Source organism: Pleurodeles waltl, chromosome 9, assembly GCF_031143425.1.
Source record: "Pleurodeles waltl isolate 20211129_DDA chromosome 9, aPleWal1.hap1.20221129, whole genome shotgun sequence".
Classification (NCBI taxonomy): Eukaryota; Metazoa; Chordata; class Amphibia; order Caudata; family Salamandridae; genus Pleurodeles; species Pleurodeles waltl.
In genome coordinates, this window is record NC_090448.1 from 817,972,722 (window position 1) to 817,987,596 (window position 14,875).

Sequence of the window (14,875 nt, forward strand, 5' to 3'; positions counted from 1 at the left end):
AAAACTTGCTAGGAGGTTGGACAAGGTGAGTGGTGACTTAGTGCATATTAATCAGAAAGGATGCATGAGAAATCGATATTTAGGAGACTTGACTCATGACTTAATTGCTGCAATCGATTTGGCAACTACTATGAATATGCCTCTAACCATATTAACAATTGACGCTGCCAAGGCATTCGATAGAGTGAGTTGGCACTTTCTGAAGGCGGTAATGGACCGCAACAATTTGGGAGATAACTTTATTAATGCAATTAAAGCTATCTATAAGGTTCCCTCTGCCCGGGTTCTGGATAACAACATTCTATCCTCACAGGTTAAGATGGAACGGGGCACTCAACAGGGCTGTCCTCTCTCTCCTCTTGAATCTTTATATTGAACCACTGGCTAGGAGAATCAGGGCAGATCAGAGAATTACACCTTTTCAGTATCATGATTGGGTCCTGAAGGAAGCCCTTTATGCAGATGACCTCCTGATATATACACAGAGCCCCCAATGTGCTTTCCCGGCACTCTGGGAAATTATTGCTAGCTTTGGAGGGATCTCTGGATATTCAGTTAATATAGATACATTTGAACTAATGACTTGGAATGGCCCTCAAGATAACCCATTAGAAAAAAGATGAAATTTGATATCTAGGGGTTAAAGTGGTTAAGAAACTGGCAGAGATGGCCCAAGTGAATTTTGTGCAGCGCCTTAGGGAAACTAAGAAGCTACTCGTTCAATGGTCACATTTACGTCTTTCTATATTAGGCAGAACAAATCAAACAAACATTTTCAATGCAACGGGTCTCGCATTTGTTCGAATTAGCGTTGTAAAGCAAAAAACCCACAGCGCGATCGCGCTGCATGGAAAATTAACAGATAAAGTAGTCTGGACTCCCGGCTGAAAACATCGAACCTCTTATGCTTTTGGTATTTTACCGGTGCTGAGTAGGTGGGCTAAACACCGGAAAAGGCATGATGTATGCATGCCTTTCACAAATGAAAGCAAGCAGATTTTAAAAGGCAAGCCCACAAACCAATGTAAGTGACTGACATGGCATGGGCATGGTTTCAAACCCAAAGAGAGATTACAGAATGGATGGAGCACTTTGTGCTCACCCATAATAAAAATGGTGGTACTGCCAAAATTCTCATTTATATTTAATGCTATGCCACTATCTTTTAAAACTGAAAGGCTAAGGAAACTGCAGGGGGAGCTAGTTAGTTTTATCTGGTCTGATAAAAACCATAGAATAGCTTGGAAAAAATTCAGGAAGAAAAAGCTAGATGGGGAAATTGCACTTCTGGATTTTCAGCTTTACTATTGGGCATTCCAGCTGAAAAATATCAGATCACTCCTCTCTAAGGAACTTTTAGCCCCTCGGCCTCAGGTACTGACAGGGTGTTTCCGGGACAAGGGTACACAGTTTCTTTATAAATTTGGCCACCCCAAATACTACAAAAAAGTTAGGCTAAAAGTTCTCTATAATGCTTGCAGCATCTGGTATACAATGAGAATGAGATTGGGCATTCTGTATTATAGTGAGTTGGCCCCACTCTGGAACTCTCCCGGTACCCTGATATGTCTCCAGGATGTATTAGTTAAGCCACTGATAGAAGGAGGAATCATGCATTGGGGACATCTAGTTAGTGGGGGTTCCGTTACCTCCTGGGAATCTCTATCTGAAGTAACTAATGCTAAATTGTCCAGATTTAAATATGTTCAGATTAAAGGCTGGGTGCATGGGATACCGGAGGCCGGGTGTTCCACCGCTTGGGAGAGGGAAGTCTCTGGTCCACAGAGCCACAACAAAGAGATCTCAAAGTGGTACTGGGTACTCATACAAGCTGAAGATGCATCTTCTCCCCCCTCTATAGAGGGATTGGATCTCGTTTTTCCTGCCCTAGACCTTCTTTATTACTGGCGGGCCTCTATGAAGATTCTTTGGTCTGTGGTTAAACCTGCCCCCTTGCGGTGGAACCACTTGTTTACTGTATACCGGGCATACTGGACCCCCCAAAAGTTTACTAAAATATCTATCAAAGGGAAGAGCAACTGCCCAAAGTATGATCTAGAGGGAGCTGATGATATTCATCTTTGGTGGCTGTGCTCAGGGATACATATTTTTTGGAAACAAGTGGGCAAGTTGATTTTGTCTATTATAAATAGGCGTCATGAGATAACTCTACCAATGGTTGTATTTGGGCTATATGAGGCTGCCGAGTGGAATTTGCTTGACAGATTGGAGAGACCTCTGAGGCATCTCTTTTTTTATTTGGTTTTGATAGCCCGGCGGGAAAAATGCATTAAGTGGATCTCTAGCTTCCCCCCTACCCACAACGATTGGCTGTTGGCAGCTAAGAAAATAAATAAATGACTTAGATTGTAGTAATGGTTCGGATAGGTGTCTTAGAATGTGGGAACCCTTTTTGGCTTTCTATAGAACCATCTCCTCCAGGCATTAGGATAGTGTGAATTAATTAAATCCCACCCAATTTTTCTCTTGAGATCTGATTCTGGTAAGAGTCCAATGATTAAGTCTTAAGACCGAACAGCTAGGAGGATGGGGTGGACAAGTTCTGCCCCCTCCCCAAAGGCTGATGGGGGTCGTTCGTTCCTTTAGTGTCGCTGGAGCACCAGAGCAATGACCAAGGCTGGGGTATGCTGCGGCCTCTTGCCTGTCTTTTACTACATATGAGGACTCAAACACCCCCCCCCAAAAAAAAAAATTTTAGGAACAGGTAGTGGTTCTACGGACAACTGCCTACTCTTAAAAAATGAAAAGAAACATTTTCATTTTTCTTATTTAAACACATCCTGTTTCCCTAAGGAAAACAGGCTGCATTTAAAAACAAAAGATTGCTTTATTGAGCAATCACAGACATGGTGGCCTGCTGAGCCCAACAGGCCACCATTCCTGTGATTGTAGCCATTCGCAATTGGTCACAAATTGCGACCTACCTCATGAATATTAATGAGGTAGGTCCATTTTCTAGCCCTTCCAAATCGCAATATGAAACTCCTGGAGTTTCATACATTCCAATACTGATTACTTAATTGCAATTCGCAAAAAATCGCAAAAAATCGCAATTAGGTAATCGCTATTGGAAATAATGATACATCTGGCCCTTAGTGAGGATTTAGCAATGGTCAGATATGTCTTTAATATGTAAACCAATACCCTAAGACAGCACACTTTCTTTTTCACACCTTCAAAACACATATTCCAATCCAAACTATAACTTAACATTAAATAATATTAATGCATACACGTATTGCTTAATTTATGCTGGTGGGCTCCTCAGCAGTTTCATCAGGGCACCTGGACACTTTGCCTCCTCATAAAGTATCCCAGCCCCGTTGTGCAGCAGATTCCTTCTAATTCCATAACAGTCTGTAGAAATAGAAGAACAGACAATATATTGATCTTTCAGCATTCAGTGTATCTGGCAGCCCTTCTTCTATTTTCACAAACAGCAATGGAAATAAAAAGAGTCTTGTTCACCTCCCAGTCGGTGCACAGGTTGCTCACCAGCCGGACTGACTGGACAGTCTGCAGGTGGATTGCTGGCAGTTTAAGTGGATGGGATCTATTGAGAAAGACATTTCCAAGTTTTTTTTATTTTATCAAAACAGTTCCCATACCTTCTCTTAAAGAATAACCATTCATGCAGGTTAATGATGACCTTGAGCTGCCTGAGGTTGCCTCAGGTTGAAAGGATGAATAATGCCTCCAGCACTGTGGAGATTATTATCTTGCTTTTGTTTTTCATTTAATGTGTGTGCGTTATATTCTATATGCATTTATCTATAGGTTAAAGTCTAAGAATACAGTTTAGAATATTTCATTCTTTCATAGATATGCCTCTGACCCCACCCCCACTCATTGACCCTACCCCCTCTGTGCTCAAGATCACAGTTCCCATAATTCTTTTATACAGTTAGACCTCTGTTTACTGGCATAGGTAGGAGGAGACTCTGAACAGCAGTGGATTAGCAGCGGCTCGCATCATTCCTAAAAATAATAATGTTGGGACGGGCAGTTATTTTACAAATTAATCACTGCTAGCATCCTACACCTGCCATCATAAACATTCATCAGTCAACCCGAGCAGGGTCCTAGCTGATGCGTTTATACAGGAATAACTTTACAGTGTTGCAAAGCACTTACTTTAAAAGGAGGATCATAATTCATGCAAACCTGTTTCGCTTTGTCTTGAAGACCTCTTGTTTAGGTTAAATGGGTATGTGACCATCTGCACTACTTTTCCGGGGAACAAATGTGGGCAACTGTTGCATGCAGTACAAGAAAATAAGAGCTACATGAGCTCCGGCACATCTTTAGCTAAAGCTCACACAGGCCTTGGTAGAATGACTCAATACTGCCACAAACAAGCTTTATGGTAAAGGATAAAGAAAGAATGGGGTCACCATGCTTTATGTCTGTGAAATTGTCAATGAACTCCCAGAACACACACACACACACACACACAAAGTAGTTGTAGAGAACAGAAAAACTAGGGGGCAAGGAGATCACTAGCAACTGAGAATACTTAGTGAGTGCTGTTAACTGGGCCATATGTAAAAAAAATAGCACTGAAAGGCATTCCTGGTGTGTTACAAGTTGCTACATTAATGGCTGATCTGAAGGATTGGCTTTTTAATGATGGGGTGAGCCATTATCCTCACAGTAGCCGTCAACATATTTTTAACCATACCCACAGACACCCTTCTAAAAGATAGAATTTACCGGTAGTCTGCTAGGTATTTTTAGCTCATCTGGATCCCCTATCTATCCAGTAATATTTATGTAAGAACTCTCTCCAGTGTAGACCTTCTGAGAGGTTGAGTCCGACCTGGCGGCACTGTCCTACCGCAGTGGGTAGAGATGGTCAATGATGAAGCATGACATTATTAAGTGTGTGAGACCACCTGTTTCATAAAAGGGGATCCCCCTAGCTAGCTAATCCAACTCAAATATCCATAGGCGGGGTTACGTTTGGAACATACGCGTATCTTTTCCTTTTTTCCCCCCAACACATCTTGTGTTCGATATATGAGCTCAAGGATAAACATTCAGAGACACACACACACACACAGCTCTATACACAGGGATAAAAACACTCCACTTCCAAACACAATCTTACATCCATCTTCACACCCTCTTAAAGTTTCAAGTTTATTTTTATTTATGTTAAAGAACTCTCAAAGAGATCCACATAAAAGAATAAATAGATAAGTAGCCCCCTACATACAATACACACACAGATAAGCTTAGAAATCACAATAATCAGATAGATTACACTTATTACAAATTTAAAAAACACTTTAAAAAGTAAAAAATCCTGTAACAGAACATTTCATTAGGAGGTGCATACAATGACTGTAGTAACTTAGAGGCAGAGAGAATAGACAACTGGAGGCAAATGGGTCTCTACCATTTGCCATTTGCACCGAAATGGTGAAAGTGCAGCACAGATAAATAATACGTGATTTAGATCTTGAACTTTAGATCAACAATGGTGACAATCGGCTGCAGTACCATACCATTTTTTCACAAGAGCATTCAGTGGAAGCAAACCCTGCGGCAGTAGGATCCAAAACTGTCTAACCCCATGTGGCAAATTCCATTGGATATAAGGTTTCAAATTCTTTTTAACTAAGATGAGTTCTGTTAAATTCTGAAAGACTCTTTTTTCAGGCATTCTTCCTTTCCGATTGAAAACTTAAGGACCACGTAGCCTGTTTTACATTGGCTTCTAGTTGCTGCAGTGTTAGAGCAAATACCAAGTTATGATCTAACGCTAGCATCTCTAAGAGGAATGAGAAATTTCTACAGATAATAGTCCTTCTGTTATTATTATCCGTCCATATTTCTTTCTCCAACAGGGACCTTAATGTATCTTCCTCGCTCCTTGCAAGACAGGCAATCAAGCGTTCCATCCCTGCCAGACCCTGTGGAAACGCACTTCTCAGGCCCATCTCCAACCTTAGGGCTGCCACTGAGTTAGCAGTGTTATTAGAGATTAACTTTCTAAGGATTCTACCCTCCATCAAGTTCAGAGAGCCCAATTTAGATATGTCAATCAATGACAGACCATAAAGGAGCGGCGCTGGAATTTTTGCACGATAGACCTTGAGGAGATGCAAAAAGTGTGTCCTCCCAGTCACTCTGTACAAAGCCCCTAAACCTTTTCCTTCTGAACTGGCTTTACACATATTATTTTCCATATGGGCCTTATCCCTGAGATTCCCATACATTATCTTCCCCAGGAAGGTAGATGGCCTCACAATTTCTAACTTTTGTGCCCCCAAGGACCATTGAAAATTACTTTATTTCGATTTCTTTTTCCCATGGGTGCACATAATTTTACTTTTTGAGATGTTAATCTTGAGAAAATGGACATCTGTGTACTGTTTCAATGTCTGGAGATGATTATTTAATCCTTTCTGGGTAAGGTCCAGGATTATTACATAGTCTGCATATAACAGACAAACTACAGGTTTACCACCAATTATCAGGCAAAGCTCTCACTCTTAGATAAATAAGTAGGAAGATCTGAAATATATAATGAAAAGAGGAGTGGAGCTAAAAGACACCCTTGTTTTAATCAATTCAGAGCAGATATTTCTTTAGACAGATCTCTATCACTTATTCTGCACAGGTGGAAGAGTGTAGTGCGATAACTAGATCTGATAGAGTGCTTGGCATACCCAGGTTGGCAAGCTTTTCCCACAGCAAGGCCTGATCTACTTTATCAAATGCAGTTGTGAAGTCTATGAAGGCCTCATAAACTACTCCACCTCTTGCTTTTACGTATTTCTCATTAATCACTTGAAGGGCTGCTATGTTATCCGTAGTGCTATATTTGCTCTTAACCCTGTTTGCTCCAAGGGAATGATTTTATTTTATTTCACCTCCTCACTTGACCAGGACAGTAGACATTTGATAAAACCTTTACCCACCACATCTAGGAGAGCAATATAACAATAATTACCTGGACAGTTTCGAATGCCCTTCTTGAACAGTGGTTCTATAAAACTTTCCATTCAATATGGGGGATTTTTTTTGTTTTTGTAACAAACTTTAAAATCCAAGAATAATATCTTGCTCCAGGATAGAATGTCTTGTTTTATCACAGAAATTGGTAATTTATCTGGACCCATCACGGCAGTGGAATGCATTCTCTGAATAGCCAACTCTATCTCTTTTTCAGAAGCAAAATCATAAGGAAGTAATTCCCATTTTACAATGGGCCATTTCACCTCATCCCCATCAGGGGTATAGAGACCAGAAATAAACTCAATCCAGCAGACCTCATCAATAGGTATGAGAGATGAACGCACTCTTGAACTGCATCCTTCTGCAACCAAGGACCAAAAATACCTTGCCTGCCTTTTTACTGCAGCTTCCCTTTGGTTGACCAAAAGCGTGTCTCATGTTTCCCTTTAAGAACGGGCCTTCAACTGCATTTTTTCCTCCTTGATAGATACAGCCTTGTATTCCTTTCAGAAGAATATACTACTTATTGATTCCTAACTAAGGCATTTACTTCCCTATTCAAAAGGAGTAATGGACAGGGAATCGCCTTGAACTTACTCTTAGAAGATTTTCGAGTGGCCCCTGCTAACAGCTTCTTCATAAACCTACCAAAGTTTTCCACTTCATCCCCCACCCAGGCTTCGAGCTTTGGAAGAGTAGTTTCTATTATACGTATTGAACCTGTAACCATCCTATGATCTCACTGTGGCCTCCCTGATTTGTTATCAAATTTAGATAGCGACCCATCAAACTTCCTTGCCCCTGTGGGTAACATATTCAAGCCCAGGGAGAATACAAGCAGGCTATGATCACTAAGGGGGATGTTTATGACCTTAAAGTCACCTAACAAAAAGAACGAGGTACAACCTATCACCACATAATCTAGAATTGCCTCTTCCCTGGGAGAAATATTCATGTATGACGCTGGAGAGTCCGAGGAGAACCTCCCATTGGCTATGATACAATCATTACTCTTCAAATTATTGAGTAGGAGTCTCCCTCTCTTGTCTGTTCTTATCATTGGCTAAAAGGTGCTCTGGGGATTTACAAGGCTTCTTCTTTTTCAACCTTGCAAAATTGAAGCAGAGCATGATTAGACACTTTCCAATTTAAACCCCCCACTAATACTACATGGGGAGCTTGCTCACTGTAAAGAGCTTTATTGATGAAGGAGAAGACCCTATGCAAAAGAACATCATAGGCTACTTCAGGAGGAATGTAAGCATTAACCAATAAGAAGGGAACCAAATTCTGGACCGCAAAGGAAGCATACAAGGTTAGGGCCATAAACAAATTACTAGGATCTATATAACAGTCGTACTTTCATTTAAGCCTATTAGACAACAGACATGGCCCTCCCCACTTTGCATGCCCCTCCCCACTTTTCATGCCCCTTTATAGATGGCCTAGCATTACAATTTAGGGTGTAGTAATCCTCACACAACAAATCCCTGTTGCATCAGGTCTTCTGGAGGCAAATCACATCTGGCCTTTATATATTATAAAAAATCAGTTTCTCCCTGACATTCTTTACACCCGCAGCATTCCAGGAGACAACTTTAAGCTAATTGCTAGTTGTGGAGTTGTGGCAATTGCCTAGACCCCAATAACATTATTTAGAATACTAAATTTAAGCCAACCCTACCCGTCTAAGCTGTCATTTATGTTTTGGATGGGGGAATTTATCGGTTCCCTAAGTGTCACCTGCCTGCCATTTCCTCTGAGGAAGACTTTCAACCTATGGAAGTCTACAAGGGACCTGCTATTATAGGGGGGGCAGAAAAGGGGGTACCACCTTCTATCCCCCTCGGGACTCTGAGCTTGGAACCCCCCCACCCACCAATGAGTCTTCCCTTCTCTCCTAGAAAAGTTACAACATCAATGCCCCTACATTGCATACAATCAGCGTTTTGTAAAATCATATTAACCATAAGCTTGGAATAAAAAGTCACCCTTGACTTGAAACCCACCCTAGAATATAACAAGGAAACCAAATCAATATTACTGCTTTGGATTATCCTCAAAGAATCAGACTCATAAAAACATTTGAGCAAAGTTGATCTGTCCCAAAATTATGCCTGCATCAAAGATGGGTGTAAAGTCTAATGTGCACATGTCCACATTGCACCAAAGAGGGATGTTTCCTTCGGATTTAGGTAAATTAGTGAAGCCTTTCTTCAAGCCAGGGTCTTCAAAGGACTAGCAAACGAATTCAATGCAGGTGGTACCCAAGGAGGTTGTTCAGCAGAAGTTTCTATTGCTGAAGCCTCATCTAACTCCCCGTTAGATAGCCTTGTGGACCCAGACTCGCTACCTACTACCAGGGGGTAAGGCAGACAGATTGCGATAACCCCTCTGACCTTTGAAGGGGGTCTGCCTCTTTTCTAAATTTCATTTTCCGTCTGAATTTCCATGTAATTCTACAGTCTCTTCATCCCTCTCCATTTTTTTACTTTAAAAAAAAATTATTTTTAGTATTCGGGGGAAGACAGCGTAACACCTCAGCACCTTTTGCTTGCTTGGTCAGTGTTTTAAAGATTGAAAACACTTTCTGTTCTGTGGAAGTCATTTTTACCTGCCGCTCCCTCCGAACGGGGGAAGAGTTGAAAATAAAGCGTATTGAATCCACTGGACTTTCGACCAAATCAGTTTTGATGGATAGCTCTTTACACTGTGGTTTACCTGCCTGAGTGCTAACGTCTGCGTAAGGCCGAACAGCTATAATTTCAGATGCTCTAGCTGTCAATGGAAAAACTTTTAGTGGAGCAAACAGTTCTTAGTTTGAGTCCCTGGTGTTGTCATCCTTGGTCAGTTCTTGCAGGATTGTTGTCACTGTGTCATAAATACAGTAGGACCCTGCTATAAATTTCTCCAGCAATTTTAAAATCGAAGAAATAAGTCTTTCTAAGCTAAGTAATGAGGGAGAGACCTTTACTCCCTGGTCAGGAGGTTGACTTGGGAAGTTATCACTTAGTTCCAGAGTAGGCATCACAGATAAGTGGGAATACAACGATGCATGGGATGTGGGCATTCTTCTAAAAATGTGCAGCCCTGTAGACAAAGGTAGGGATGTAGTCCCCACAAGAAGCAGAATATGATCCTTATCCTGTTGCCAATATCTCCTGCATAAGTCTAAATCCAAATCTGACAGTCTAAAGTCCTCATTCCAGGACTCTGCATCCAGCGACCCCCTCGGCACTGATTTGGGGAAAGCCCTCCTCAATGGATGAAGAGGGCATAACCACCACCACGGGGCTAAAGGAAGGGGCGCTTACTTGGACCATATCAGGAAAGAAAGCATAGAAGGAGAGCTGGAGGGCCCCCCAAGCGAGACCTGGTCTTCTTTTTGCGAACTGTGCTTTTGAGATGATATGTTTGCTGTGCCCCATCCCTGGGAAATTGTTGGTCGGAAGACCCCTTTGGTGCAAGATCCCCTTGGGACCACCAGCTTCGGGACTCTCTTTGTCTCTCACTAGGGGTCATAGCATATTTCAGAACCTCTTGGAGAGTCTTCTCTTTTACCCACAGGGTGAAAATGTGGTTCTTACCCTTCAATATCGAAGCAGGATTAACTTTGCTCCGTAAAGAGTTCGATTTAGTTTTCATACATGTACTCCCTGTGAGCAAACACCCAGATCTTAGCTTTTTTGCAGTCATTGTATTCCTTAGATGTAAATAAGATGAGCCAGTTCCTTGTTACCCTTTTGTACCTTTTATATCTATGAGCGCCGCCAGACCCTATCAAGCTGTTCTAAAATTGCACAACACAGAGGGGCACAAGCACGCTGTACTTGATATCTTTAAAGATTTTGCTGTTTAGGGTTGCAAAAAAGAACCAGCGGACAGAGAATAGCCCATATTTCCTTGTGTGATACTCAACTGGCTTCCAGTGCATCCAGTCCGGCTCTGCGCATAGTGCAGAACAAAAAGACTGCAATACAGGCGGAGTGTTGGGCCTGTGGCAAAATAGGTGGGCTTTGCAGAAATTGCTGCATGGCCGAGTTGGGTGGGGGGACAGTTCAGGTAAGTGGACCCGCTGCGGGAGCAAGCTGCAGTGGCCTAATGCCGACCGCTTTTGCCCCACGCGGTGGGGGCCTGCAGTCCTTGGCCTTTTTACCTTCCCCTCCCTGGCTCCCCTTTCCCCCATTCTACTTTTTTCAGGGCATCCCACCTTTAGGCCTTCTTGACAGATTCAATGCCCCAAGTGTTCCAAGAGTTGACCAGACTGGTGGGCCCTCAGAGTTATCAGGGGAGACCTCTGTAATATCGGGGTTAGCCACATTTTATTACAGCTAACATCCGCCCGTTTTATAAATATGGGGCTCTTGGCTCGCAGTCACAGTGCCTCAAGGACTCACTAAAACAGTGACAGTGGCCGAGGACTCCCTACTTCCGCTGTTGGGACCACTTCCGATGTTAGAACCGTGGGCAGAAAAGATTGCCGCCAAGAGACTCCTTTGGGTGCCTGTTGTTCCAGTCCTCCCAGTGGGGGCCAGCAGTTTTAGGAGGGAGAGGTCAGGTGGGAAGCACACTCACACTCATTCTTTCACACTCACATGCACGCACCCACATCCATTAACAACACTCATCAACATTCAAACATGCACGCACGCACCAAACATTCATTTAAAAAGATCACACACACACTTACCTTCAGCCTCGGAGGTCCCAGGAGGGTTGGAACTGCTGCCTTCCCTCGCTGGCTGATCTTAGGTCAGCCAATGAGGGAAGGCAGCAGTCCCAACTTCATCACAAAGTGGTATGGGGTCAGTCAGACTGCTGATCCCACCCCACTCTGTGATGAGGTGTCACTGATTGACACTCGCCCTGGGCGCTTCAGGGCTTAAACCTGAAGCGCTCAGGTTGAAGTCAATGGGTGACACTTCCCTCGCAACCCCGGGGAGGGCCTCGAGGCACCTTTGCTGAGCCGAGGAGGTCATGCCCACAGGAGATGTGACCTCTTCAACCCAGCAAACATCAGCTCAGGCAGCCAGGAGTCTTCACAAATCGCCCATGTCTCGCTCCTGGCTGCCTGACCTGAACATGAAGAGTGTCTGTCAGGCTGACCTCTGTTCAACCTGACCGGCACTCTTCATGAGGGGCAAAAGGTGGGGGGGCGTGGCCCCTCCGCCGTAAAGGACGGGCCGCACCTGTATCCTCCTGGCACCTTTCAGTTGCACCTCACCCTTAAAGCCCTAAAACTTAAACGATTGGAGCGGCCCAGGCCATGCCCCGTCTCCCTGAGGTGGACTTCTTTCAACTGCCACACCACTGCTGCACTGTTGCGGTGCGTTGCTTCACCGGGTCTCCTGGTGGGTCTCTGCTCCCGGCCCCCGGCTTCCACACTGCTGCACTACCGCTCCCGGCTTCCAACACAGCACCCCCGCCACCCAACTCCAACCTCCACCTTAGACTTACGATATGTCACTTCCCTCTAAAATTAGGCCCTCACATACAAATATTAGTAAACAAACATAACACACACACCTACCTCTACATGCTCACAAATAACAGCAGTTGTACAGACTTTGCTAAACACACATGCTCTGCCGTACACTTCTCCCCAAAGTCCTAGCTGTAAACACACCCCAACACACCCGATATATAGACTGGCACAACTACCTTTACTAACATACAAACCTATCTCTACACATTGCTATTGTTCCCACCCACGTTTACAAACCAGCATCTGCACACTTCTCCTCACTCCGTCTTTTATAATCTGACAAACACTTCAACAAAAATCTTTAAGCCCATCTACACTCACCGGCCCATGCATCTATACACTTAGACACACAGACACGCACAGTAAATGTAATATGTACACACACATATATATTAGCGTTGCATTATTTGTATTTTGCAAATCTTGTTGAGAAGAACGACGAACGATTTAATTGGCAAAGGCCTGGGGGAATGATTCATACAGACACACCTCTATTTACAGGTTTTCCCACATCTCTCTTTCTTTGCTCACACACTTCTACATACCCTCAGTCAATTGGCCGTATACATAGACGTTGCGGCACACATAATACTTTATACACCTCTGCACACATTTCTAGCTCTAACTCAGAAACGCACATGCACACACACAAATACATACAACTTTACTAAGATACTCGCTTACCTGTACGCATTACTATTAATCCACATGTGCAGTCACATACAATACAACACGTATAAACCTACTCTGCATCACAAACAGACACATTTACAAAAAACACAACTCTGTATTGACCACTGCGCACACACACACATGACAATGCACACATATACACCCAAAACACACAGCCCTTCACATGTACACCTGTGCCCGTACTCTACACTCACACATATAAAACACGAAATCTGCAAACCCACACACCCAGTAAGACACATACAGACATACACACAGCTAGGTATGCCTGTTTATCAGAACTCAGCATCCACACCGAAACACCTACATCCACACCTAACGGACACACACCCTTTAACTACTGCCACCCACACACCTATAGCACACATCTACACCTACATACCTTCACCCACACAACTACACACATTTCCATTCACACATACACACTTGCACACACAGTAAACGCATGGTGGGGACTGAGGATTATCCTATTTTATGGTTTTATTCACTATTCATGTGTATTAGCCTCTGGTGGCATGGCAATATTGTCAACCCATTCTACTGTAACTCTCATCATGGCTGGAATTACACACTGCACACGCCCTGCAAGTCATCAAAGAGGGCTCCCCTAGCACATCAAGCCCTACTTAGAAGATGGTGCTAGAGGATGAAATACAAAGTCTCAAAAACATACATAATAATATCACTATTTGGAGTCTGCAGTTTTAATTTTTCTTTCTTTTCCGTTTGCAGCAGTGGGACTTCTACTGTCAGTAGGTACTGCTTCACCGGCGTGGTCATCTGAAGAGACAGGCACCGAGGCTCTCTCCATCTAGAACCACCAGGGATGACTCCTCGGCAAACCGCCTGCCATCCAGCGGCCACCGAAGCTAGACAGAACACCCATCTGCTCGGCGTCAGTCACGAGATCCGCTATTAGTGTAGGAGCCTCGGTTCTCGTGGCATTGCCTGTCCTCATTATATCTGCCTTGCCTGTTTAGTAGGCTGATTCTTACTCCTAGCACAGAACTGCACACCAATCGTAAGAGCACCTGTTGGAGATACAAGTGACAAAATCATAAACATAAGTGCTGAGGGTTCCTCGAAAACCGCTTTACAGAGAATGTTTCAATGAAATCACATTTATTTCTTCAAATAAGTGAAACTAATTTTTTTAAAATAATTTTTACTTTGCTAACAAGAACCAGCATGACTGGAGGTCTCAAAGATACAGAATGCCTTACTTTTGTACTTACTTTATTAATTAAACGCATCATTAAAAATAGCATACATATGTTTATTTGTTTTTTTATTCTCCCGGAAGGAAAGTGGTCTGAGTAGAAAATGTCTCCTGGTAGACAGGTCGGCACGAAACTTTGGCAAAACAAAAAACGCTCTTCAAATTAAGTACATTTAAAATATGTATTGCATTTAGAATAATTTAGATAAAGAAGTAATAAAAAGTAAGTTTAAAAATACAACTTTTTAAAATCTAATAATATTAGACAAATCATTAAAATACAAGTGCATATTAATAATATTGTTGAAGACAATTTTACGTTAAAAATAAAACTAGGGATGAGGTAAAATAATAGGGACTTGAAGGAGGATATGTAGCTACTTCTAGCTGTAGCTGTATACATCTATGAATATATGTGTTTGTATATCTACATATATATGTACATATATGTTTTAATGGTTTAAGACATCATCTATACAATTCATATTATA

The 14,875-nt window shown here is 42.7% G+C and overlaps 1 protein-coding gene across 1 annotated transcript in view; it reads left to right on the forward strand.

The window, feature by feature from the left end:
• Positions 1–14,432, forward strand: part of MIA (MIA SH3 domain containing) — a 34,444-nt gene extending 20,012 nt beyond the window's left edge. Inside the window, exon 4 of the mRNA XM_069208107.1 lies at positions 13,898–14,432. Coding sequence (XP_069064208.1) covers positions 13,898–13,921 — 24 coding nt within the window. The 3' untranslated portion in view covers positions 13,922–14,432. The remainder of the gene's footprint in view (positions 1–13,897) is intronic.
• The last annotated feature ends 443 nt before the right edge of the window (positions 14,433–14,875 follow it).